The sequence below is a fragment of the Lontra canadensis genome, unplaced genomic scaffold, assembly GCF_010015895.1.
Source record: "Lontra canadensis isolate GAN:19392208 unplaced genomic scaffold, GSC_riverotter_1.0 scaffold43, whole genome shotgun sequence".
Classification (NCBI taxonomy): Eukaryota; Metazoa; Chordata; class Mammalia; order Carnivora; family Mustelidae; genus Lontra; species Lontra canadensis.
This window is the reverse complement of record NW_022631037.1, coordinates 10,580,220-10,606,546: the sequence shown is the minus strand read 5'-3', so window position 1 is coordinate 10,606,546 and position 26,327 is coordinate 10,580,220. Positions and strand designations below refer to the sequence as shown.

At 56.6% G+C, this 26,327-nt stretch overlaps 1 protein-coding gene across 3 annotated transcripts in view; it reads left to right on the top strand.

Annotated features, from left to right (window-relative positions):
• Window positions 1-313: 313 nt before the first annotated feature.
• The window catches only part of ITGA3 (integrin subunit alpha 3), a 29,873-nt gene continuing 3,859 nt past the window's right edge, over window positions 314-26,327 (top strand). Inside the window, exons 1-24 of one of the 3 annotated variants that reach the window (XM_032872131.1) lie at window positions 314-417; window positions 2,744-2,951; window positions 10,780-10,907; window positions 11,225-11,304; window positions 12,975-13,224; window positions 14,744-14,830; window positions 15,215-15,422; window positions 15,868-16,064; window positions 17,713-17,801; window positions 17,929-18,065; window positions 18,229-18,315; window positions 19,461-19,528; window positions 19,599-19,735; window positions 20,356-20,505; window positions 20,603-20,700; window positions 21,059-21,206; window positions 21,470-21,538; window positions 22,373-22,452; window positions 22,563-22,640; window positions 23,172-23,274; window positions 23,414-23,596; window positions 23,799-23,921; window positions 24,699-24,812; window positions 25,786-25,884. In XM_032872131.1, coding sequence (XP_032728022.1) covers window positions 2,746-2,951; window positions 10,780-10,907; window positions 11,225-11,304; window positions 12,975-13,224; window positions 14,744-14,830; window positions 15,215-15,422; window positions 15,868-16,064; window positions 17,713-17,801; window positions 17,929-18,065; window positions 18,229-18,315; window positions 19,461-19,528; window positions 19,599-19,735; window positions 20,356-20,505; window positions 20,603-20,700; window positions 21,059-21,206; window positions 21,470-21,538; window positions 22,373-22,452; window positions 22,563-22,640; window positions 23,172-23,274; window positions 23,414-23,596; window positions 23,799-23,921; window positions 24,699-24,812; window positions 25,786-25,884 — 2,919 coding nt within the window. In that variant the 5' untranslated portion in view covers window positions 314-417; window positions 2,744-2,745. Of the gene's footprint in view, window positions 418-2,144; window positions 2,312-2,372; window positions 2,440-2,743; window positions 2,952-10,779; window positions 10,908-11,224; window positions 11,305-12,974; window positions 13,225-14,743; window positions 14,831-15,214; window positions 15,423-15,867; window positions 16,065-17,712; window positions 17,802-17,928; window positions 18,066-18,228; window positions 18,316-19,460; window positions 19,529-19,598; window positions 19,736-20,355; window positions 20,506-20,602; window positions 20,701-21,058; window positions 21,207-21,469; window positions 21,539-22,372; window positions 22,453-22,562; window positions 22,641-23,171; window positions 23,275-23,413; window positions 23,597-23,798; window positions 23,922-24,698; window positions 24,813-25,785; window positions 25,885-26,327 lie in introns of those variants that run through there. The other 2 variants (XM_032872130.1, XM_032872133.1) reach the window with 2 other exon arrangements.

Genomic DNA, 26,327 nt, shown 5'->3' with positions numbered 1-26,327 from the left:
AGCTCAGAGACCCTTCCAGTGTCCACATCTCCCTCCATCCCCTCTCCGTCTCCCCCAGATCTCCCTGACGCTCCCCCACATTCCTTCACTAGAGCCCTCCCCTGCTCCCAGGCAGTCCTGCTCCCACTCCCACATTCCCTCAGGATACTCCCTTGGAATGGAAAAACCATCCCTCATCCCTTTCCTGCTCCCAGCCCTGGGATCGGACATACTGGTCATTCCTGTTTGGGATGGCCAAAGAGATAACGCCTGGCATAGAGCCCATCTGTCATCACAGGATTCTCAAAGCTGTTTCAGGTGGGACTCCTTGCCCACACAGAGCGTCTGCCCTGGCCCCTGCCCTCCTGGCCCCAAACATCTTCTCTTCTCCAGGAATAAGACAGCTGTGACCTAGCAGCCAGCCCAAAGGAGAACAAGGTAACTGGTCAACCTCCACCCAGGTCAGCTTTCTGTTCCTTATGCCCAGATGTCTCCTAACCCCTGCAGGCCATGGGCCACAAGGCAGACCATTGGGAGAGGCTGGGTGACTCTGGGATTCACAGCTTGGGAACCTTAGAGAACACTGTTGTTGTAGTTGCTTTTGCTCTAATGCATCTGGTTGTGTGACCAACATCTGTCTGGGACTTGTCTCTTACAGATGCAGCCGTGGTGAGTAGCTTCCAGTCCTAGTTCTGCCCCCTCCCTCACCCTCACCCCCGTGAGCCATCTGAACTTGGACATTGGAAACCTTGGGTTTCCTCCTAAGTTAAATGAGGATGATAATCCTGACCTCACAGGGAGGACAGGAGGATGATATAGGAGTCTGCACGTGAAATGATTCATAAACTATAACGTTCAAGTTCCTGTCCAGGTGTTAACATAATTTTGTACTCCGAGTCCTTCTTCCCTTCCTTAGGGAGGTGCCAAATGGTACAAGCTTCAGGTTCCCCCCAACCTAGACCTGCCCTGAGTATCATACCAATGATAATGATTAGCATAAGGGGTCAAGAAGGACTCCAAGGTCAGATAATCCAGAACTAAAATCCAAGCTGTGTGGTCTTCACCAAGTTGCTTAACCTCTCTGAACCTCGGGTTTCTCATCATAAAGCAGATAACCCTCAAAGATTGTTGTGAAGATTGAATCTAATAATCTCTGTAAGGCACTTAGCATAGTTTCTGCTGAGTGAGCACTTTCTTTTTTTTCTGAGCACTTCCTACACAGTAGTTTTCTTTTTATTATTATAAACTCTCAGAGACAGGGACTCTAAATCAAACTGCAAGAGAGTGAGGGCTGAAGGCTGAACTTCTGGGCCAAACAAAGTTCCTTCAGCCTGGAGAAAAGAATGTGCAGGGGAAGTGAGTCTCTGTGCTGCGGTATGAGAAATCTGAGTTCAATTCAAGAAAGTACATAGTTTCCTCTTGAAGTTCCCTTTCAGTTAGTTTCTTCTGAGGATGACTAGAGCTTTGGGTCCCGCCCACCTACCTCCACCTGGGGCCACCCACTACACACCTAGGGAGGCTGGCAACACTCAGGCTGAGCCTGGGTAGGAGGAGGAGACCTCTGCTGGGCTGGGCCCTGAAGGCAGGAGTGGACGAGACAGGGTTAGAGTCTAGGCCCCGCTCCCGGGCCACACAGTGCATTCTAAGGAGAAGGGACTCATTTCCACCCCGAATGGTTTATAAGGGATACCAGAAGGCGGAGCCTTTTGTGGGGAAGCGCTGTCTTGCGGCTCATCACAATTAGCAATGCTTGGTTAGTACGACTGCTGAATATCCGTCTGGCTTTGCGGAGGGACAGTATCCAGCCCGGATCAGGGTGGGTAGGGACGGGCGGGCAAGAGAAACACATCTTGACAAGGACAGCGAAGGGCCTGGGTGCGAGGAAGAACGTCCAGAGACCGCCAACAGCCTCTCAGGGACTCACAGCGCTGCGGAGGCGAAGCCGGCTTTCCACCCAGAGGCGCGCGAATGTCGCCTCCCAGATGCGCCAACGCCGGGGCTCTCCAGCGGGCCCGCAGAGGTGGCCGCGCCAGGAAAGGCCTTTCCAGCAGCGGTAGCCGCCGGAGCAAAGCAGCCGGACAAATCCCACCCCCTGGCCCCGCCCGTCCAATCCATCTTGCTCGGGAGGTGACGCTCCCTAGGAGAAGCAAGGGGCGGGGAGGGGAAATCCAAGCCTTTGGGGGCTCCCGACAGGTGTTTGGGGGAGAGGGCGGAGCCTGGTTAGGGAGGATGAGGAGGGAGGGGCGGTGCTGCCCCTTTAAGAGGCGGTAGCGGAGCCGGGACCTTTTCTCTTTCCCCGGAAGGAAAGCGGAGCCCCGGCTGGGCGCGCAAGGTGGGGAGGTGCGGGCTTGGGCGTGGGGAGGCGGGGCGCGCGCGGAGGGGACCGCTCCCTCCCGTCTCTCTTGCGGTCGACCGGTCTGCGTTCCCAGATCCGCCGCCGAGCCGGGATCGAAGGCTACAGTGCGGCCAAGGGGGCGCGGCCGGGACGAGCTGGGGGCAGGGTGCCGGGGACGGGGGAGCCGGTGACCCGCCGGCCGGGCAGGCGGGAGAGTAGACCCGCGAACCTCGAAGAGGAGTCTGAGAGCGCAGACCCTGAGCGGACGTGAAACTGACCGGGGCTGGGGGCCAGAAACTTCTCAGCGCTGCGGGGCTCAGCGACGCAGCCCGCCCGAGTGCTCTCCGGTGGCGCGGGGAGCAGGTGAACAGGTCCTCACTCCCAGCTGCACGCCCTCACGCGCTCTCGCCCCGGCCCCCGCCCCCGCAGCCATGGCCCCCGGCCCCCGCCGCTCCGCCTGCGTCCCGCGCCGGATGCTCTGTGCGCTCGCCTTGATGGTGGCCGCCGGCGGCCGCGTCGCCTCCGCCTTCAACCTGGACACCCGATTCCTGGTGGTGAAGGAGGCCAAGAACCCGGGCAGCCTCTTCGGCTACTCGGTCGCCCTCCACCGGCAGACGGAGCGGCAGCAGCGCTACCTGTAAGTTGAGGTTGGCGGGGGATGGTGAGGGGCGTTGGGCTGGGGGAGAGAGTGTGTGTGCAGTGGTGCGGGTGGATCCAGAGCCGAGTCGCAGCCCGGCTTCCAGGCCCGCGAGGCGCGGGCTCTAGTGAACCGGTATTAAGCGGGGTGGGGGGAAACCTGGGCAGGCCTTCTCTACCCAGGTCTGGCGGGAAGCAGAGGGATTGGGTGTGGGATGGGGTCCGCAATCCCTGGCAAGTGCTGACCCAGCCAGAACCTGTCTAAACTCAGCCCCTCAGCCCTGTAAAGCTGTCTTGAAAGTAGAAGTGGGATCCCCGTTTCCTGAGCCTCCTCCCACGCCGTCGACCACGTACCTAATGTAGGAATACTTCTCTCCAGGGCTGGGACCTGGGGAAAACTGCAAGGTAAACACCCAGTGGATCCCTCTTCCCCCTTAACTGGGAAGAACCTGTGGCCCCGTATGTTTAAGCGCCAGGGCCTTGCCAGCCACACCCTCTGCAGATCCAGACTGGAGGGCCTTGTAGGCGCTGGGAGCTTGGTGCTTGGCGGGTGCAGGGTGAGGTGATGGGCGAGTCTGGGCCTTTGGAACTGTCCAGGAGCTTCCTCTGACCCCTTGAAGATGGGGAGGTAGAGGGAGCTGTCCCAACTCCTGCTTGCACTCCTGCCCCCCCATCACACCCCCCACAGGGACGCCCTCCCACCAGACGTCTTCCCTGCATTCCACAGATTCATGTTGAATCTTCAACCCTGAGTGTGTTTGTTTTGGTTTGAAGAGGGAAATGGTGTTTTTCTCTTCTGTTCGCCTTCCCAGACAGCTGTAAGGAGAAGGAGGGGGAACAGCTACCCATAGGGGAGAGGAGCGAAGGAGATTGCATCCAGCTGTTCATGTTTCCTATTACCACCCCCCCCCACTGCCACTGCCACACTCCTGCCTAGAGGGCAAGTCTAGGTTTTAGAAGTTTCTCTGCCCTGGGCTCAGATGCTGAGGTTGGCAGCTGGGGAAAAAAGGCAGCTGGGAGAGGGGAGGCTACTGCAGAAGGGAAGGAGTTGGGACAGGTGAGGCAGGTCCCACCTACCTCTTTGGGCTGGGGAACCTATCAGACATCTACCCCTACCTGGTGTCTAGCTCCATGAGCAAGAGGACGGGGTTTCCTACAAGGTGTATTGAAAGCTTTCCCAGCTCTGGCTGGGGCCTGCAGAAACTTGAGGAAGCTTGGAATATCCAAAGTCCAAACTCTGCCTCAGTCTTGGCCTCTGCCCTGCTGGCCCAGCCCTGGCCCAGTCTACCTACCTACCTGGCCTCCATCTCGCTTTTGCAGAGGCTAAGGCCACCACACCCTTCCCAGCACAGCGCCAGCAACTGTGGGCTGCCCTTGACCAGCCCTTCATCTTTTGGAGACCCTGAAAGTGGCTATCAGCCCGAGTTTCTGTTTGGCACTCTTTCTGCCCCAGCCCAGAAAAATATTTTTAGAATTCCTTTTTTTTTTTTTTTTTTTTTTTTTTATATTTTATTTATTTATTTGACAGAGATAACAAGTGTGCACGAGCAGGGGGAGGGGCAGAGGAGAGAAGCAGGCTCCCCACCGAACAGGGAGCCGGATGCGGGACTGGATGCAAGGGCCTTGAGATCATGACCTGAGCTGAAGGCAGCTGCTTAACTGACTGAGCCACCCAGGCGCCCAGATTTTTTTAGACTTCAATACTGAATCTGCATGATATAAGACAACACAGTGGAAAAAGAAGGTGGGGAAAATGAGAGTGAATAATGAAAATCTGGAGTAGATAATGGCCTCTGTAAACCCCACATCCAACCCCCTACCCGCTATGTGACCTTGAGCAAGATATTTCCCTTCTCGGGGCTAGTTTTCTCCAAAGAGAGGTTGGACCTGGATCTATGTCCTCCTTCCTGCCTCTGTTGGCCTATTAAGAGGCAAGCAGATGCTGGGGAGGGAGAAGAGGCCCCTAAGTCCCCCTGCCAGTTTCCAGTCTTGGATCTGTCACTAATACCTGAATCTTAATGTCCCCACCTGTCAAGGGTGAGGGGAGGATAACATGCCTTCTTCATGAGGTGCCAGTGGGGCTGTAGTGAGACAGTGTGTGTACATCACTTTGCATGTGCCTGTGTCTCCGGGGAGCAGCTCAGGGCTCTCATGCCAAAGCCAGGCCCTCGTACCCATGGGTCTCACCCTAGATGGCTGAGCAGAGGGGCTTTACTGTTCTTCCTAGGCAGTTAGAGATCACATTAGGCCTGCTGAAAGCCCAGAAGGTTCTAAAACTAATGAACTGTGGAGAGGCAGGTAATTCTAGATCAAGTTCTGGGCCATTCTCTTGAGTTGTGTGTCTCTCCCTGTGGTTCTCTATCTTGGCTCATCTCCTCCTCTCGCTGAATTCTGCCCCTTGGCCCTTTGGGAAGGCCAGCTGGGCCAGCTGGGCTAAGCTGCAGCCAGCTGTGTAGCCAGATGTGAACAGCTGTCTGAGTGCACAGCTTCGGGGAACCAACCAGTCAGGGATTATATTCTGTTAGCCTACGAGCCCTTTTGGAAAAGGGGGGAGGTCTCCTGGTCCTGAACAAACTCTTAGCCTCAGTTCATAGAAGGTCTGCAGGAGGTTTGGGCGGTGGGGGGGGTTCCTGCAAATACACGGAAAATCCTGCATCCGTGCGTCCTTCGGGGATAGGGGGAAGGGAAGAGCACGGTTCTCATCCTGTTTTCAAAGAAGGCCTTATTCCAGAAACGGTTAAAACCCCAGGTCTTTATCTCGTTCCCATCGTCTTTATCTCTGGACCCGGGTTAGGGAACTCCCACATCGGAGTTCATCCCAACCCAGGCCCCGGCTTCCCTGTAGCCGGAAGTGCGGGTGAGGAAGAAGGCCAAGGACCAACGTGCTTCGGGCTTCTGGGTAGGATGTGTGACGAGCCCTGGGGAAGCAGAGAGACCATTCCTCTGGGAGCTGGTCTCTGCCCCCCGGCCCCCAGCACCTACTCTGTGGTTCCCTCCTGGGAATCCAGTTGTCCTGGTCCAGCCTGACCTTGTAGACTACAAAGATACTTCTGGAGCTCTCTCTCCCCTTTGCGCTTGCATGAACTTGAGGGTGTCTACGGAGCCTGGGGCGGGCGTGGCTGTGCCTCTGGCTGATGAGGTCATATCTGAGGTAGGCAGGAACCGGGCTTACCTGCCGTGCTCTCCTAAAACATGTTTCCCTGGGCAGGGCAGGCACCTGGCAGCCTCCAAGGCTCGTGCTGGAGGAGATGGGCAGAACAGTTGTGGCTGCAGGCAGGCCTGCACCGTGGAGCGCCTTGTTCCTTGGGCTCTCTCCAGCGACCCGCCCAGGACGAGGAGCTTTAAATGGGGTGGGAGGCAGGGGAAGCCTGACTTTGTAGAGAAAAAAATGAAAGGGGGTTGCCCCGAGCTAAGCTATGGAGGAAGATGTCTGTTGCAGCTGGAGGGATGGAGAATAGATAACAGGGAGAACCCCCCCCCCCCACACACACACCGCAGGGGATCAAAAAGGGAAAAGATACTAAGGAGCCAGCAAGAGGGAGAAGAAATGAGAAAAACAGCCTTGTTTGGGGCCAAGGCCTCTTTCTCCTGTCCTCTCTCATTTTCTCGCTTCCCCCAGCCTGTTGCTCTGGTTCTTGGGCTGAGTCACCAGGAGGGAGAGGGGGCTGGGTGGGCAGCGTCAAGGCGACGTAGGAGAGGACGGAGAGGGCTGTTGTTCAGCTGCCACAGGAGCAGCCTCTAGGGAGATGGCTAATTCGGGCGGCACTTTGGGCACAGAGCTGGGACCCAGCATCCGAGGGCTGCCTGCACCTGCACCCCTGGTCTCAGTGCCGAAGCGGCGCCCGGCGCCACCCACCCGTCTCCCGGCCCAAGGGGCAGGGAACCCTGAGCAGTGCGGCGCGGGGGCCTGCGGTCTCTCTGCTGGCCCCTGTTACCCTCCAAGTTAACTGGAAGCTTCCGGGTGCCTCCCTGAATCGTACAGGCGGTTTCTCTGAGCATCACCCCACCCCAGTGTCCCCCAAGGAGCCTTCTTCTCTTCGGGGTGAGCCAGCCTGGTGCCTTGAATGCTCCTGGGCCCCATTCCCCAGCCTCCTCCGCTTCTGCTGTTTTCGGCTTGGCCATTGCATTAGCTTTGAACCCTCCCCCACCACCCCCACCCCAGGAAGAATGATGGAACGGGGGGTTGAGGAAGTGCTTTTATGGAACTTGGAGTTCAAGGGCTCCCCAGAGGCCAGGAGGGGCTGTCTGGCTGGAGCCAAAGACGAGGCTGAGGAGCTGTCAGAAAGCCCTTGAGAGGTCATTTCATCCATCCCCCCAGTCCCGGAGGGGCCCAGCCCGAGTCCAGGAGAGGGAAAGTCAGATCTCCTTTCTTCTGTGCTCTAAGAGCTGGGCAGAGCATCCTGCTGGCCTCCCTTCTGACAGCTGCCTGGAGCTGGACTCACTGGTGATCTGGGAGGGGTCAGCTTTTGGACCCATGGCTCTGGAGCAGCCCCAAAAGCAGGCAGCAGAGGAGCGTGTTTGCATTCTATTTTCCATTTCATTTCTGCACCAGGAAGACCTCTCCCACACCTGGCTGTGGCTTGAGGGATCTGGACCTGACCCTCTGCACAGGCCTTCCCCATCCAACTCCCAGTCCCCTGGCTGGGGACCCATTGGATCCTGGGCTGGGAGCCAGAGGGCCTTAAAGGGCCTCTGAGCAGGCCAAGTAGGAGCTAAAAATACCCCAGTGGGGTTAGAGGGGGGCTCCCCATGGAATCTCTGGGGAGGGAGGGGCCTGGGATGTGGGGCTGGAATTTAGGGCACCCGCCCTGCCCCACCGCCCATCAGTGGGCACAAGGCTGGGGCAGGGTGACGGCTGAGTGAGTACGGACGGCAAACGGATTGATTTCAGTCCCAAATGCTACTCATGGCGGCTTTCCCTGCGCGGTACCCCAGGAGGCTAAGAAAAAGGGTCCCTCAGCCCACTACCTCTGAGATGAACATAGCTGGGAAGTCATGGTTACCCTGCTTCCCGGCCACCCCATGTCTCCACAGCTTGGTCCCCCCTGCCATCCAGCCTGACGCTGGGGGACAGCAACACTTCCACTGCGTGTCCCACCCTGGAATGCAGCCTGGGCTCCCGAGGGACACCTTGCCCCCTGAGGCCTGGACCTACCCCTTCAAGTTCATTGTAGCCAGTGCCTTCCCTCCCACCCAGTGATTCTGCCATCATGGGAAGACTCCTAGGTTCCATCCTCAGCTCCCTCTAAACAGCCAGTCTGCTCTTTGCCCTCTGTTCCAGACTCCCTAACCAGGTGAGGCAAAAGCTCCTGCGTGCTTGGAGGAACACCTGGGGGTGACGGAAGTCCAGTCCCTGATGCCCCCAGAAGTCGGACTAAGTGCTCACATTGGCCATGACGTCATAGTCCAAAAGCCCTTCTGAAGCATGGACCCGTTTGTTCCCCTCAACAACCCTGGAAATTGGTGGGACAGCCGCGGTCCCCATTTCACAGAAGAAGCACTCACAGCTCAGAGAGGGAAAAGAAACGTCCCTCCCGAGGAAGAACCAGGCCCTTCGGTTCTTTTCCCACAGGCTGAGACGTTTCCTTTCCCGCTTTTGCCTCCCTCTCTCACCTGGCAGTCACTAGGGGGCGGGGGGACCTGGGTGGTCAGGCAGTGGACTCACCAGGCACCCTGTCCAGGCCAGACAAAGGGTGACTAATTGGGCCCAGGCTGCCACCCTGGCGCCCTGCCAGCCCTCCTGCCCGCCCCTCCTAGCGCTGCTCTGCTTGGAGAAGCTGCACCCTTGCCCCCAGGGACACTTCTCAGCTGAGGTTGGAGTGGAGAAGTGAGGTGCAGGCAGAGGTCCCACCCCCTTCCCAGCACCCTCAGGCAGTGCATTCCTGACAGCCAGTGGGCGGAGGCACCCCAGGTCCCAGCATGCCCAGGCCCAGCCCTGCCCACTCCCCGGCTGCCCTCACTCATGGGTCCCAGGCAGGAGCTGTGGGCGGGGATGTTGCTGTGCTCCTCCAGACTCTGGCAGGTAGCCCGGAGCCCAGTTCTGAGCTGGGAGCCTCGGGATGATGGTGGTGCCGGGGCCAGACGGAGGGGTACCTAGGAGGTGCCTGCCACCCAGAAGGCTGTGTCCGTCGGGATCCGGGAGGCCATCCAGGCAGAATGTCCACAGGCTATAGACAGGGAGGTGATGATCAGGGAGCAAAGGGGGTAGAGCTGTCTTGACCTGAGGTGCACAGTATTTCTTAAATAGGCTGGTTCTGGGGTTCTGCCTCCAGGTTCAATTCTGATGGTCTGCGGTAGGCTGAGGAGTTTGCCAGTTTTTAACAAATCGGCCAGGGATTTCTTTTCTTTTCTTTCCTTTCCTTTCCTTTTCTTTCTTTCTTTCTTTCCTTCCTTCCCTTCCCTTCCCTCCCTTCCTTCCTTCCTTCCTTCCTTCCTTCCTTCCTTCCTTTCTCTCTCTCTCTCTCTCTCTCTTTCTTTCTTTCTTTCTTTCTTTCTTTCTTTCTTTCTCTTTCTTTCTTTCTTTCTTTCTTTCTTTCTTTTTTTAAGATTTGATTTATTTATTTGACCGAGAGAGAGAGACAGCAATAGAGGGAACACAAGCAGGGGGAGTGGGAAAGGGAGAAGCAGGCTTCCCGCGGAGCAGGGGGCCCGATGTGGGGCTCGATCCCAGGACTCTGGGATCATGACCTGAGCTGAAGGCAGACACTTAACCAGCTGAGCCACCCAGGAGCCCCTGGCCAGGGATTTCTGATGCTGGTGGGCCAAAGACCATCTTCTGAGATACTGCTTCCAGGCTGATCTGCCTTCCTATCCTCTAGCCACCTGTCTGCAATGGGTTGTGTGACCAGGGCCCTAAGCACCCATCTAGGAACTTGCAGTCGGTGTCCCCAAAGATGGGTCCTGGGCATGCTGGGGGCAATCCCCGCTCTCAGGCCCACCTGCCAAGAACTCAGCCCTGCGGCCCCCTTGTCCACAAAGTGTCGGGTGCCCATCCCCTCATAGCTTGTATGCCTGTCTCTAGGGGGTGGTAGTGCCGTGCGGCGGGGGCAGGGATAGACATCGCCCAGGTCGCTTAGGGGCCTTGCTGACCCCAGCTCACCTGGCTCTGCTTTCAGGGACACTCCCTGCATCCAGTGTCACCTTTCAGTGCTAGCCCCTGGGCCCGAGTCCTCATATAATTTAGAGAGGAAGGACTGATGCCTCCTGAGTCCTCTCCCGCAGCCCCCACCCCCCACCAGAAGTTGAAACCTGTGCCAGGATTCCCCCAGTCATTCTCTCTTCCAGTCTACCTTTACCTCAGAGGCCAAAGCACCCCTTCCAAAACCCAGATCTGATCATGTCACTGCCTTGCTTGAAACCCCCCTCCCACCCTGCCCCCCACCCCATGTTCCTGGCTTCCACCACACTTAGGGCTGTGCGGATCCTGAGTCACACTGCTTGTTCATGCTTCCTGGCCCTCGTGCAGGTCATACCTTTGCCTACTGTGCCCTTCCTCCCTTTCTCCTGGTGAGCCCTGGCCGTCCTCAGACTCAGTCCTGTTCCCCTGTCTGTGAGCCTCCCGCACTACTCCGCATGCTGCTGCCTCTGGGCTGGTTTGTGCCCTGCTTTCCTCTTTGGAGGCACTGACTGCAGATGTCTGTTTTCTTGCCTCTCCTGCGCTAGCCGCTCCTGGAGGACCAGGGCCGGGATCCATTCATCTCCTGACCCTAGAGCCCGGCACTGGTATACAGCAGGTGCTCAGCAAACATGTTGAACAGAAAGTTGTTCAAAGCACACTTTGGGGAGTCTGAGCCCAGGCCCGCCAACCTCATTGGATCCTCCCCACCCAGGCTCCTGGCTGGTGCTCCCCGGGACCTCGCCCTGCCTGATGGCTACACCAACCGGACCGGCGCCGTGTACCTGTGCCCGCTTACTGCCGACAAGGACGACTGTGAGCGGATGGACATCTCAGAGAAAAGTGAGGGGAGGGCGCTGGGGGGTCAGCACTGGGGCAGGCGTCCAGTGGAGGGGGTAGCATGGAGGGCGACCTGGAGGAGCTATCCAGCTTAACTGGGCGGTTTCCACTCCCTTCTTTTCCCTCTGGGAGGAGGGAACGCTAGAGGAAAATGGGACCACGGGGCATCTGTGGAGCTGAGATTAATGGCGGGTTGGAGAAGGGCATAGGGAGGGTGGCCTGCAGGAGCGGAGGGCCAGGAAGACCAACTCCTACCCTCTAGAGGCTCTGAGCACCGGGAGGACGGGCGCCCTGGCTCATGATCCCTCCCATGCCCACAGGTGACCCTGACCATCACATTATTGAGGACATGTGGCTCGGGGTGACAGTGGCCAGCCAGGGCCCTGCAGGCAGAGTCTTGGTAAGTGGGCCTTCACTGTCAGCTCCCCCCAAGCCAGTCCTCTCCTTCATCTCCCAGGAGCTGGTGGGGGCATCAGAGGGCAGGAGAGGGGTCTTCAGTGAGTGAGCTGGGACCTTGCAGATGTCCATTTCTGTGGCTGGATGTCTCCATGGTCCTGAGTGCCTCCTCCATCTGCACTTCTGGCATGCTTCCAGGGCCTGGCAGGGCCTGGGTCCTGTCTGAATCACCCACTTCCTACCCCCCCCACTACCCCCTCTCAGGGTGCTCACCCTGCGTGGGAACGAGCTGAGGGAACTGTGAGGAGGAAAGGGCAGAGAGAGCCTGGGGCAGTGCGGCCTGGGCCCTCTCCTTCCTGACAGGCTGGCGGGCGGAAGAGGCGCAGCCCTGCTGACCCCAGCTCACCCCTGGGGGTTGGGGGCCACTCCCTGCTGTCACTCGTCACTTCCTGGCTGCCTTCTTCAGTGTCAGCCCCTGGGGTCTCAATTTCTGAATCCCAGATAGGCAATTTTTTTTTCATTTTTTAAAAATTGATGTGTAATCTACAGACAGTGAAACATACAGATTTTTAAGTTTTAAGGAGGTCTGACCAAGGAAACACCTGTGAAACCGACACCCATTAAAGAGATATTGACATCACTCCAGAGAGTGTGCCCCCATCTAATCAATGGCCACCCCCATAGTCATCTCTGTTACAGTTTGTCACCTTTGAACACCATTGTAAGCCCCGGGTTTGCCTCAGTTCTGTTGAGGGTGGTTCTAGATCCCAGGCCCTTCTTCAGTTGCAAGCATACCCGCTCCACAGATGTTCAGTGAGCACCTGCTGTGTGCCCCCCTTCGGCTAGCACCAGCAGCTTGACAGTGACTCCGGCCTGCTGCTGGGGGAGCTCACGGCTGGAAGCAGACACAGAAAGCAAGCAGACCCAGTTCCGGGTTTCCCCTGGCCCCTGGCTGTTTTACAAACACCCTTTTCTGATTGATTTGTCCCACAACTGTTTGTCGAGCCCCTCCAGTGTACGGGGAGAAGGTACAAGAGAGGCAGGAGCAGCCTAGCGTTTAGGAGCTCAGACTTGGGAGCCTGACAGCTTTGGTTTGAGGATTCTCTGTGTCTCTCTAGATGTGGGATCTTAAAGACTTAGTTCTCTGTGCCCCTTATCTAAAATGGGGGGGTTGGTGGAAATTATCCCTACTCCACAGGGGTGTGTTGGGAGACCTACTGGAATTCGTATGTGAAGAGCTTAGACTTCTGCCATATAAGAAGCACTCAGTAGGTGTTCGTTGCTATTATTAACTGGTGTCATTGCTATGATTATTTTAACAATGGCCCATCCATTAAGAGGGCACAGCAGAGAGGTTAAGTTCCTTCATCTGCTCTGTTTAGACCCGAGAACCCAGGCCCTGTATCCCCTCATCCTTTCCCCTTTTCCTTTTGCCAAGATCTGTAAGCCACTCTCAAATTCAGGACCTCCTGGCCTTCCCAAAAAGTGTTCCCACCCTTCAGAGCAGATTTCCGAATCCTGGAAAGCAGACGCAGGTCCAAGTGTCACTTTGGCATGGCAGAAAAGCTGGGAGACCTCTTCGAGCTCCTCCACGGCCAAGCCAGCGGTGCCCAGGGCCAAGGAGACAGCCGGCCTTCGGTCTCTGCTGTGGGCTCAGGCTGTGTGTGTCCCCAGGTCTGCGCCCACCGCTACACCCAGGTGCTGTGGTCAGGGTCGGAGGACCAGCGGCGCATGGTGGGCAAGTGCTACGTGCGGGGCAACGACCTCGAGCTGGACCCCACTGACGACTGGCAGACGTACCACAACGAGATGTGCAACAGCAACACAGATTACCTGGCCACAGGCATGTGCCAGCTGGGAACCAGTGGTGGCTTCACCCACAACACCGTGTACTTCGGCGCTCCGGGGGCCTACAACTGGCAAGGTAGGCACCGCAGGGGGGATGCCCTGGGAGGAGCGGAGACCACCCGCTCCCAGGGGGCGGAAGAGACCTATTTGCCCCTCTCACACCTCAAGCACTTATTATGTTAATTAGCCTTAAACTACCCTCATGAGGCAAAGCATCTTTAGACCCATTTTCCAGAAAACTGAGCCTCAGAGAAATGAAATCAGTTGCCCAGGGCCAACGGTAAGTTACGAAATCTGAACTGGAATTCAGGTCCGTCTGACTCTGCTTCAAGCATTGAAAGCCTTATTAAGACAATAAAACATGCTCCTGGTGCAGCTACTAACTGGGACAGTAGGATTTGGTGATACAAAGAGCGAGGGTGCCCCTCCTCTCCCTCCCACCTCCCTCGTCCTCTTTTCCGGTGCAGACTACCGAGTGTCTCGCAGAGCCTCTGACTTATTTTAGAATATATAGATATCTTTATTTATTTTTTAAAAGATTTTATTTATTTATTTGACAGAGAGAGAGAGATCACAAATAGGCAGAGAGGCAGGTAGAGAGAGAGGGGGAAGCAGGCTCCCTGCTGAGCAGAGAGCCCAACGCAGGACTCGATCCCAGGACCCTGAGACCATGACCTGAGCTGAAGGCAGAGGCTTAACCCACTGAGCCACACGGGCACCCCTAGAATATATAGGTATCTTTAAAACACACACACACACACACACACACACACACACACACAGGATCACACTCAACACAGTGTTCTACTTTCTCTTTTCCACTTCTCGATGAGCTGGGGGCATTTTTTTTCTCATCCATACGTAGAGGGCAATCTTTGGGGGGCCCGGGGAGTATTTTCTTTAGATCAAGAGCCGTGCTTATAAATGCTATGGCCACACTCAGATACTCGGGTGTCTGAGGCTCACAGCCCCTCCATCTCTGCCTCTCTCCACCACATAGGTTGTGGTCCCAGTGAGCCTCCTCTCCTTTCTGCATCCTTGTTAATTGCAGAATCAACAGGCAGAGGGAGCCCCAGATCTCCTCCTCTTGACCAACAGGTAGCCCAGGGCCTAGTCGTAGGGGCAGACACCAGAGGCTGAGGGCTCTGCTCAGTCCTCTGGTCCTGCCTCCCCCACCAACCCCTTGTCCTTTAGAACCTCAGCAGGGCAGCAGGTGCCCTCCAGCAGCAGCCCCAGGGAGCAAGGATCAGGTGGACAGCTGAGTTTGGGGCAGGACCAGGAGATAATGGTGTGGAGTCTGGCCTCAGTGTCTAGAGCGAGAGCAATGTCCTTTTGTGTCCAGGAGCCTAGATGACCAGATTCCAGCCCTGGCTCAACACCTGCTCCCTATCCCTGAGCCTTGCTTTTCTTATCTGCAAAATGGGCATCTTCGTTCTACTTTACAGAATTATTAAAGCAGATGTGATTTGCCAATGGCAGAGTGCTCAGAAATAAAAGGGGTTATTATGTCCTTATTGTGTGGGGGTGTCAGGGGGACTTGGACATGGTGGTTGAAGGGAGTGGTGATTTAAACCCCTTCCTCCCCCTCCTGAAAGGAAATAGCTACATGATTCAGCGGAAGGACTGGGATTTATCCGAATATAGCTATAAGGACCCAGAGGACCAAGGAAACCTCTATATTGGTGAGTTGAGCTGTGGTGGGTCATGGGGTGGTGGAGGAAGGAGGGGGCTCAGTTCCTAGCACGCTGGCCTCTCACCTTCAGTGCCTAGTGGAAGAGTGAGGTCACGGTGCAGGTGTGACTAGCACCATTGAGCTCAAGTAGCACACACTTATTGAGCACCACCTGTATGCCAGGCCTGTTCTGAGGGCCCAAAATTCACAGTCCCTACCTTCATGGAAGTCATAGTCTGGTGTGCAGGCAAGACTGGAGGCTGGGCATCCAGGGTCCACTTTCTTGTCCAACTTGGAATAAAGGAATAGAAGATATTTGGGAAGTCTTGGGGGGCAGAGTGGAAGGGGACCAAGTTTACTGGGCCTTGACTGACAACCTCCCCACCCATCCTAGGGTACACAGTGCAGGTGGGCAGCGCCATCCTGCACCCCAAGGACATCACCATCGTGACAGGTGCCCCCCGGTACCGACACATGGGCGCTGTCTTCTTGCTGAGTCAGGAGGCGGGCGGAGACCTGCGGAGGAGGCAGGTGCTGGAAGGCACGCAGGTGGGCGCCTACTTTGGCAGTGCCATTGCCCTGGCGGACCTGAACAATGACGGGTAAGGATCCAGGGACAGCCTCTGGGGCCCCGCAACCCTGGGGAACAGCCGGGGGACAGGCCTGCTCAAGCCTGGGCAGAGCGATGGAAGGTCATGATTGTCCGATTGTCCAACTGTCCGTTTGTTTGCCTGCTCCTTACTGGGATTTGCATGTGACTGCACTTAGTCTTGATGAGATTCTGGGTATTTCCACGTCAATTGCAGGACACCTGCATCTACTTTTGTCCTCGTATGGTTCTCGGGGATGTGGATTGTCTTGGTGTGATCGGCGCTCCCTGTCTTTTCTGTGACGTGTGTCTTCTATCAGACGGGTCCTGTTGACATTGCCACGTCCTTCCCAGGAGCCACGGCCAGAGATGCCATTTGTATAGCCTTGGACCCTGACGCAGTTGTGCCCACTAAACAAGAGTTATGTCCCATCTCTCCCTCCTTCTCTCCCGTGCAGGTGGCAGGACCTCCTGGTGGGCGCCCCGTACTACTTTGAGCGGAAAGAAGAGGTAGGGGGTGCCCTGTATGTCTTCATGAACCAGGCAGGCACCTCCTTCCCTGCCCACCCCTCCCTCCTTCTCCACGGCCCCAGTCGCTCCGCCTTTGGCTTCTCCGTGGCCAGCATTGGTGACATCAACCAGGATGGATTCCAGGGTATGAGCCAGCGCTCCTGCCCCAGCACACCCATGGACAGGGTGCCTGCTGCATACCAGGCTTGACAGGACCCAAAGAGAGGATGGGATGGGGCCCAGGCCCAGGGAGTTCATGGCAGTAATAGAGAGAGGCCGTGCAGGGGGCGTGACCTGTGGTAAGCTCAGTGGGCCTCCCGGAGGAGTGGCTGTACCACTGGGTTGAGTGTGCAAAACAGAGGGGAATCAAAGGGGCCCCATGTGAGCGTGGGATACTTGCTCAGTCTACCCAAATTTAGTGGATGTGGGGTGTTCACGTGAGAGATGAGTGAGGCTGGAGAGGCAGTGTGGAGATGGGGGTAGATGCTTTGAAAGCCAGGCAGAGGAACTGGGGCTTTACATTTGGGTAATGGCAGAGGAGTGGGTGTCCAGAGGAGGTTCAGGGGCAGGGGTGTGATATGATAGCTTGGTACCTTGAAAGATGGTTCTGGAGAGTGATATGGGATGGATGGGGGAGAGCAAGCTGGGGGTGTTAAGGTCACGAACGTATTCTATCAAGTGTGGGATGCTAAGGGCTGGGACAAAGTGGGTGCCCCAGATATGGAGGATGTCCAGGGATCTGCAGGACTTGGGGATCAATCAGACGTGGGGTATCAAGGAAAGAGACAGATTAAGGAAGAGCCTCGTTGCAATGACAGCCCCTGGCTTATCTGGAAACCATTTTTCCAGATGACCTCAATTTCCCAGAACATCCCTGAGAACCAAAAGGAAGGCAGAGGCGTCGCTGAAGAGCGAAAATCGGTGCTAGAAAGTTCAGTTACCAAAGCCCAAGCATTTACTGATAGAAGAGCCGTCCAGTTTCTACTCAGGACCTACTTACTTTTCCTTTACATACTTTTCTAACAAGCTTGGCCTTCCGGTTACCTAGGCTTTATCAGATCAAAAGCGGTGAACTAGAAAAGGGTTTCGTAAAGCTTAAGAAGATCATAAAACTCGGTGGGGTTTATTTGTGGAAACAATGGTTAGAATTTTAAAAGTCTAAAATCTAAGGAATTTTTAACAAGGAAAGTGATAGTGTGCTTAACATTCCAGCCCCCGGTATTAGACAGACATGGACTCAACCATCCCCTTTCTACTCATTAGCTGTGTGACTTTGGGTTTTCTGAGTCTGCTTCCTCCTCTATACAATGGGACAGCAGTACCCAACCCCAGCAGTCTTGTCAGGATTAAAGGAGATCAGTGCTTGATAACTACCTGGCAAAGTCACCAACAGGGAACACTTGCTTATGTGACCCTGCTGGTAAATGCCACTGGAGGAACCAGGCGTCTGGAGGGGAGTCTAGGGGAGGAGAGGGAAGGGACCATAGTAAGGAACAAACACTGGGCCAGTGCTCAGGAGTGTAGACCTGCCTGTCATATTAACTTGCGGTGTGACTCTAGGTAAGTCCCATGTCTCTCCTAGACCTGCTTTCCCACAATATAAAATGAGGCAACTGGGCTTACCGCGGTCCCGGTTTTAATCCTGAGTGGTAGAGCTCTGTTCTCTGATGTTCTGAGCGATGCCTGGCAGTGTGAGATCTGTTTCCTGCTGGACCCTGTGGCCTGGAGTGCCAGGTCGGGGAGACATGGGGCCTGCAGGACTCAGGGTGACCTGTCCTGCCTCTCTTCCCCAGACATTGCCGTGGGAGCTCCATTTGAGGGCTTGGGCAAAGTGTACATCTACCACAGCAGCTCCAGCGGGCTCTTGGGACAGCCACAGCAGGTATGGGTAGATAGGAACAAAGGGGGCTTTCCCTCCTTCCCCACACCTACCCTCTCCCTATTTCCCCTGGGCGCCGCTCCCCAGAGCTCACCCTCAGCCTGTGCCCGCTGCTTCCCCCTTCCCCCAGGTAATCCAGGGGGAGGAGCTGGGACTGCCCGGCTTGGCCACCTTTGGCTATTCACTGAGTGGACGGATGGATGTGGATGGGAACTCCTACCCGGACCTGCTGGTTGGGAGCCTGTCCGACCGCATCGTGCTGCTGCGGTAAGCCAGGCCAGTGGTGGATAGGGGCCTTTCTCCCCTCCAGCCCTGTCTGCACGGAGCCCCAGCTCTGTCCACCTTCAGCACTGGGTCCACACAAGCCCGAGTTCTGGGCCTGGCCTGGCAGGGGCCAGGCAGGAAGCACTGATGTCTGTTTTCTGTGCAGGGCACGGCCTGTCATCAACATCCTCCATAAGACCTTGGTGGCCCGGCCATCCGTGCTGGACCCTGCGTTCTGCACAGCCACCTCCTGGTGAGACTCTCGGGGCCCTTCTCTGTGCATGCACTCCTCTTTATGCATGGGCAGGCCAGGAAGGGAAACCCCTCCCCTGGCAACTCCTGCTATCCCACCCGTAGCAGGTTGATTTCTGGGATAAGCGTTGCCCCTTCTACCCAACCTCATTAAAAAGCCAACTTCGTTGCAGAAGGTAACGGGCAAATACTGGAGGGGCGGGAGAGAGTGGTGGTTAGGAGTGGGAGCTCCGGACAGCCTTGTTCAAATCCCAGCTCTGCCCACTGCAGTGGTAGAGGTGGGCTCTGGGGAGGGACGTCCCAGAGGAGTAGGGAAGAAGGAGACACTTAGGTGGATGGGAGAGAGCCACCTTGAACAAATTATCTCTCCAAGTCTCAGATTCATTCCCTATAAAACAAAGTTAATAATAATGAATTTATGGGATCGTTGTGATAATTAAATGAGATAAAGTACAAAAAGCCCTTCACATGGCACCTCGTCCACCTGAAGTGCTCAGAATATGTTAGTTGCTAACATGGTCACGGTAATGATGGAGATGACCCCGAGGCCTTTGTGTGAATGAGGCCTGGATCAGAAGGCAAAGGGTCCCAGAGCAGAAAGCAGGGGTGAGTGGGAGAGGATCTGGACAGTGTATCCTGTACAAGACTGGGCAGGGCACCAACCAACTGCTGACTTCAGGCAACTCATTCTTGCTCTCAGGGCCTCAGTTTCCCTATTGGTGACCTCTAACCCTGTTTTCTTTAAATTTTTAAAAAGATTTTATTTACTTTAGAGGGAGGGGGAGCTGCAAAGGGAAAGGGAGAGAGAGTCTCAGGCAGACTCCCCACTGAGTACAGACCCCCCCCCTCCGCCCCCAATGAGGGGCTCAATCTCATGACTCTGAGCTCACGACCGGAGCCAAAACCAAGAGTCGGTTGCTTAATGAACTGTGCCACCCTCTAACCCTGTTTTCTATGGCTTTCAGGGGAGGGGGGAGGGAAGACACCAAGGGCACCCCAAAGCAGCTCTGTGGACCCCCAGGTTTGCCCCTGCCTTTCCTCCTAAGGACCTCAGTTTCCCCTGGCCCAGTACAGGGTTGAAGGCCAGGGCCTGGATAACTGGGTCCCACCATAACCTCCCCCTCTGTGTCTCCTGCCTCCCAACAGTGTGCAGGTGGAACTGTGCTTTGCTTACAACCAGAGTGCCGGGAACCCCAACTACAGGAGAAACATCAGTGAGTGTGGGGGTGTGGGGGGAGAGGGGCATGCTTGCCCAGGCACTGATAACACCCCGTCCTCCCCCAGCCCTGGCCTACACACTGGAGGCCGACCGGGACCGCCGACCGCCTCGGCTTCGCTTTGCCCGCAGCCAGTCAGCTGTCTTCCACGGCTTCTTCTCCATGCCCCACACGCGCTGCCAGAAGCTGGAACTGCTCCTCATGGTGAGGGAGGGGTTGGGGCAGGACATTAGCTCCAAGATCTGGAGGAGGGAGGTAGATGCCCCGCCAGGTCAGGGGCAAGGGACTGGAGTCTCCCCAGAGACAGAGGTCGGGGAGGTGGACCTGTGAGGCTATAAGTCTGCAGCGGGTACAGTGCACAGAATGTGGTAGAAAGAGATAGGGCTCGGAATGGGGATGGGTGCCAAAGGGCTCATCACCTCTTACAAAAGTGAGGGGTGTGGGACTCTTGGCTTAGTTGGTGTCTGGTGGGCAAAAGGGGCCCATGAGTGTGGGACCAGCTCAGCCCCTCTCTAGGCTATCTAGGTTAAAAGAGCTCATCCTGGGGACCCCAAGGATGAAGGGATGCTCTACAAACCCCGCCCCCAATATATCCCCCACCCCCAACTCTAGAGAGAAGGAGTCCCATCACCTTGCTTGCAGATCAAAGTTGTAGGAAGGGGGTCAATTTGATGATCGGACCAGAGGGGGTTCAGCCATACTGGGGTTTTTCAGGGTGGGTGGAGGCTCAGCTCTTCCTTGAGGGTTCAGGGTGGTGTGAAAAGTCAACTTGGGGAGAGGGGAGGGGAGCGCAGTGCTGGGCTCAGCTCCCCCTCCTTCCCCAGGACAACGTCCGCGACAAACTCCGTCCCATCATCATCTCTATGAACTACTCTTTACCTTTGAGGATTCCTGAGCACCCCCGGCTGGGGCTGCGGTCCCTAGACCCCTACCCGGTGCTGAATCAAGCGCAGGTTCTGGAGAACCACACCGAGGTGAATGGGGCCAGGACCTGAAGGGCAGGGGCCGGGAGGCCCGTGAAGCCAGACGTCGCTGTGCCCGATAGATCCTCACGCCTCTGGCCACCCCCAGGTCCAGTTCCAGAAAGAGTGCGGCCAGGACAACAAATGTGACAGCAACTTGCAGATGCAGGCAGCCTTTGTGTCGGAGCTGGGGCAGCCGCTGAGCAGGTGAGCTCTGGGCCACGCTGATCGGCCAAGGGTGGGGCGGGGCTTCACTGGTGAGGGGCGGGGCCCTGCGGGTCTTGAAAATCCTAGGGACCTCGGAAGATCCGAGGGGAGGGGCCTCAGGAGAGGCGCTCTGAGAGCAGGGATGTTAATTGGCCAGGTAGATGCTTCTGGCCTTCACTGGCCAGGAAAGGGGCTTTCTTCTCCAAGAGAGGCTGGAGGGTGGGGCTTGGCTATCCCGAGACCGAGACCGAACTGTATTTACTCAGTAGATCTGAGGGGCGGGGCCTAACTGATCAGGGGCGGGCCTGGGGTGGGTCTCTGGGCTCAATCCTGGGGGTCCTCCCCACTCCATCCCCAGGCTGCAGTACAGCAGAGACGGCCGGAAACTGCTCCTGAGCATCAATGTGACCAACACCCCCAGCAGGGAGCGCGCTGGGGAAGACGCCCACGAGGCACTGCTCACCCTGGCAGTGCCTCCCGCCCTGCTGCTGTCTTCAGTGCGCCCCGTGAGTGCCCCCCGCGAGTGACCCCCACAGGGCTCGGAGCCCAAACAGGGCCCCGGGAGCGTTTACATCCTTATATGCATGTCATTTACATGTGTTCCCATTAGTCCCGTGTTCACCCCGCTTCCTCTCGGCGGGGCTTTCTCAGGTTCTTGTGGCGGCTGTAATGCTATAGGAACCTCTGGGCATCAGACCCAGTGCCACAGGGAAGGGGCCAGAGATGCCCGACTCTGACCACCCACGCCTGATTCGTCTACTTTCTTCAGGCTGGGACATGCCAGGCCAACGAGACCATTGTTTGTGAGCTGGGGAACCCCTTCAAACGGAACCAGAGGGTGAGTGTGGGCCACACCTTACCAGGCCTGTGGGTCCCAGGCTGCTACACTGATGAGCTCCTTAACCCTGCTTCTGCCTGCCTGCTTCCCAGGCTTCCTTGAAGGAAAGAGCCAGGGTAGGAGACAGGGCAATACAGGAGGACATGGGGGGAGGCCCAGAGACTAAGAAAAATGGGGCCACTGGCGATGCACAAAACTAGAGCAGATGGAGGTGAGGAACTTGATTTTGCTGTGCACCTACTATGTGCCAGGCCCCGAGTCCAAGACTTCACACTTTTTTTATGATGCAGTTCTCACAAACTTTTGAGGAGGTAGATGCTGTTTTACAGAAAGATAGTATAGGCTTAGTAAGTTACAGTAACTCCGGTGCCTGGTAGCTCAGTCAGTTAAGCACCTGACTCTTGATTTTGGCTCAGGTCATGATCTCGGGGTCATGAGATCAAGCTCCCCTTGGGGCTCTGTACTTGACACGGGGTTTGCTGGAGATTCTTTGACTCTCCCTCCTCCTCTGTCCCTCCCCCTGCCCATACTCTCCCTCTCTCTAAATAAATCTTTCTTTAAAAAAGAAAGTTACAGTAACTTGCTCAAGGTCATGTTGTTGAAAGTAGCAGAGATATCATGGACAGAGAAGAAGGGGAAAGGGGACCCGGATGAGGCTAACAGGGCAAAAGTGTGGACAGAGGTGGCCAGGAAGAGACTCCTTGCCCAGAACGGGGATAGGGGGGAGGCCAGAGAACCAACTCCCTTGAATATAGTTCAGCCCCTCTCTCCCCCATAGCATCACCCCTGCCCTGCCCCACACGCCCCTCTCTGCCTCCCTTGTCCTCATGGCAGATGGAGCTGCTCATCGCCTTCGAGGTCACCGGAGTGACCCTGCACACAAGGGAGCTCCAGGCCCAGCTGCAGCTCTCCACGTGAGTGACCTCAAGAGGCCAGTCTGTGGCAAGGGTGAGACATCCTGGGACCTCCTGCAGCCCCGGCCTTAGCTGACAGCTCTCACCTATCCCCTGCATTCCCTCCTCAGGTCAAGTCACCAGGACAACCTGTGGCCCGTGACCCTGACTCTGCTGGTGGACTACACGCTCCGGGCCTCACTCAGCATGTGGGTACCATCCCTCCCGCAGCCTCACTGTGATGGTGCAGGGGCCGCCCTGTCCTCAACGTGGCTCCCAAGCTCCTCGGACACACTCCTCTAGGCCTAGTATCCTCAGGTTTCTTCTTCCCTTGGGCCACCCCTTCCCCTAACAGCAGTCACTATTATTACCTACTCTGGAAGGCAGGTAGCAGTGGAGGAATCAGCCAGCCCGGGGCCAAGGTTTTGGTGTGGCTCTGCCATTTCAAGAGAGCTCATTGTGCTAGGAGTTTTACATACAGCAGCTCAGCGACTTCCCACAGCAGCCCCATGTTATAGCGACTTCAGTGAACTCCATTTTACAGATGGGGAAGCCGAGGCTCTGGGAGGATACATAACTTGCTTGAGTGATAACGGGTATACAGTGAGTGAATGCAAAGCTGGGATTTATCTCAGGTCTGCCTGATGTCAGAGGGGCCGGAGTTTGCCTACCTTGGTGCCCACCCCCTCTGCCAAGGCCCCTCCCACCCCCTCAGACTCCAGCATCTTTCTTACCCCTAGAGTGAATCACCGACTACAAAGCTTCTTCGGAGGGACGGTGATGGGCGAGTCTGGCATGAAAACTGCGGAGGACGTGGGAAGCCCCCTCAAGTATGAGTTCCAGGTAAGGGGGCCACAGGGACCCCGGGCGGGGACTTTTAAGGCAGGGAGGGCCTGGGGTCTGAGGGTGTGCGGGTTGGGGATGGGTGAGATAGAGGTGGTTTGCCAGGAGGCAGTGGCCATGACACCCCTTGTGCCCACAGGTGGGCCCAATGGGGGAAGGGCTGGCAGCCCTGGGGACCCTGGTCCTAGGGCTTGAGTGGCCCTACGAAGTCATCAATGGCAAGTGGCTGCTGTACCCCACAGAGATCACCATCCACGGCAATGGGTCCTGGCCCTGCCGGCCACCTGGAGACCTCGTCAACCCTTTGAATCTCACACTCTCTGTAAGGACACCACTGGGGGTCTTGCATTTACATCTCATTTGCATCATATCTCATTTGCATGCTGCAGGGCAGAAAGCCCAGTGTCTTGCCCTCCTTCTTCTCATATACCTTTAGGAACCTCCCTCTTGCCCTGCCCTTTCTGCCTTTCCCCTGACTCTGCTCCCACTCCTTCCTCCCAACCAACATCTTCCTCCCTCCTCAGGTTCCTGGTGACAGGCCACCATCCCCACAGCGCAGGCGGAGACAGCTGGACCCAGGGGGAGGCCCGGCCCCCCCGCCAGTCACTCTGGCTGTTGCCAAGAAAGCCAAGTCTGAGACCAAGCTGGTGAGTGGCCAGGACAAGGTTGGGAGGGACTGTCTGCATCATCACAGGGCATGTGGGCACCAAAGAGCACCAAAGCAAGGGAGAGAGACTGGGCACACTAGTCACCAGGAGACCCTGGTCTGATGGAGTGATGTGACCCCTGTGCCATCAGGAGCCCCTAGTCAGAGGGAGGAAGACTCATCTCCTCCCTCAGCGGGCATCCCACTGCTCTTGGCCTTGAGGAATAGCCAATCCGGGGGGCCAAAGGAAGAGACGCTGGCTTAATTCCCAAGAGCCCCATCTTTTTGGGGGTGCTATAGCGGCCCAAAGTCTTGGACATTAGAGCTGGGGAATGGGAAAGGCAGGATGGAGGGGAGGCGGGGAGATGTGGGTGGTGGTGCAGGGCGCCCTCTGTTGGAAGGGAGAGAGGAACAGGCCTGGGAGGCAAGTTGAGGCCTAGCTGGGTGGCCAGGTAGGAGGCAGTGTCCCAGGTGGGGGAAGCTGGCATGAACAAAGGCTTAGTGTGGGACTGGGGTGGGAAGGAAGTATCAGGTGCTGGGCCCAATTTATAGGCAAAGGGACCAGATTTCATGTTGTCTACATCCTTGGTATCTCTATGGGCTTCAGTGTGGAAGTGTGGGGGTGGGGTGGTATGCGTGAGCGGAGGGGTGAGGTGGGGCCGCTTGGGGTCATCCATGAGTGGGACTAATCGAGAGGAAGAGCCAAAGGGAAGGGGTGAAGCAGGAAGAATGTGACGCTCCAGACTGTCTCATGTCCCGTTTCCTCTGCACACCTCAGAAGTGCGGTGGTGACCAGGCCCGCTGCGTGTGGCTGGAGTGCCCCATTCCTGACAGCCCTGCCATCACCAACGTGACGGTGCAGGCCCGAGTGTGGAACAGCACCTTCATTGAGGTCAGTGCCTGGGTCTGGACGTCTCTACTGCGCTCCCTCCAGGGTGGGGAGAGTAACAGGGAGAGCGTGAGGCCAGGGTCACAGCCAGGCCTCCTGCGCGTCTGTGTGCCCCTGTGTGTGCTTGTGTCAGTGACAACGTCTGACTTCACCCAGGAGGCACTGTACACCTGCCACTGTAGGCCTGTCAGTGTTAGTTTGTGCATTTGTGTGTGGATGTGATGTCATGTTCATCTCCAGCCAGAACGACTGTCTCCCAGGAGTCCATTCCCTCCTGTGTCCGTTCCTTTCCCACCCCCACATCGCTGCGGTCCTGCTCCCTCCCCCTGGAAGGCCAGCTCCCCTTCTGTTACCTCTGCACGTGAGCTCCTCTTCAGCCTTCAAGCTCTTCCCGGGCCGCTTCACCACCAGTGAGGTCTTTGCTGAGGTTTCCAGCTGCAAACGACCTCTCCAGAACTTTCTCCGAAGCCACGCGTGCCGCCGATCACGCTCTGCTCTGGGTCACCCTTACTCCCATGCCAGCCCCCTAGACCAGATTTTTTCTGCAAACGGCGAGATTATCAATCTTTTCAGCTTTTCTGGGGTGTGCAGTTTCCGCTGCAAGTCCTCAGTTGCGCCACTGAGCACCAGCCACCGCAAACAATGTAGAAAGGAACGGGCATGGCTGTGCGCCAAAAACATTTTATTTACAAAAGCATGTGCCGGGCCGGATTTAGACCAGGGACCTGACCCTAGACCATGACCTTCCTTGTCCCTGCTGTCCCCTGCATCCGGCGTCGGACCCGATGCATGAATGATGTGGATTTGTGTGTGCAGATGTCTGGCTCTCAGAGCCCTTGGGGTGCTGCTTAAAGATGCCAAATGGTGGGAGGGTGCCCTGGGGAGGATGTTCAGGGTCAAGAGGGAGGCTCCGAGGGGCTTCAGATGCTTCTTTGGACCCACCCCTTTCCCCCATCCCTCCACCCCCCCAATGCAGGATTACAGAGACTTTGACAGAGTCAGTGTATCAGGCTGGGCTACCCTGTTCCTCCGAACGAGCATCCCCACCATCAACATGGAGAACAAGACCGTGTGGGTGAGTGAGCGCGTTAAGGAGCCAGAGTGCCTGGCCCGGGCGTGGGGGCGCGGGGCAGGTTTTCATAACACCTGCACACACGTTAGCTACGAGGTTCTCCGTCTTGGCAGTCTGTGAGACTCCTCTGGAGGGCTCCCGGTGTCTGGACTATACCCCTAAGCCATGAAATCTGAGTCCGGGGAGGTGAGACCCCAGGTGGGATATGGTTATGAGTCCCCCGGTGACTCTGCTGGGGCTTACTCGATCTGCACAACTTGTCTGTGAAGATGTTCTGTCTCTGTGCAGACTTGAAAACAAAGTTCTCAAACTTGATTCTGAGTTACATCGGAGAGGGGGGAAAAAGGGACAAAATTGTCCATTTTTTCGTGTAAAAGCTATAGTGGAGATATGGAGGACATAACATAGGAGATGAAGGGAGGGTTGCTTAAATGTATTGTGGTATA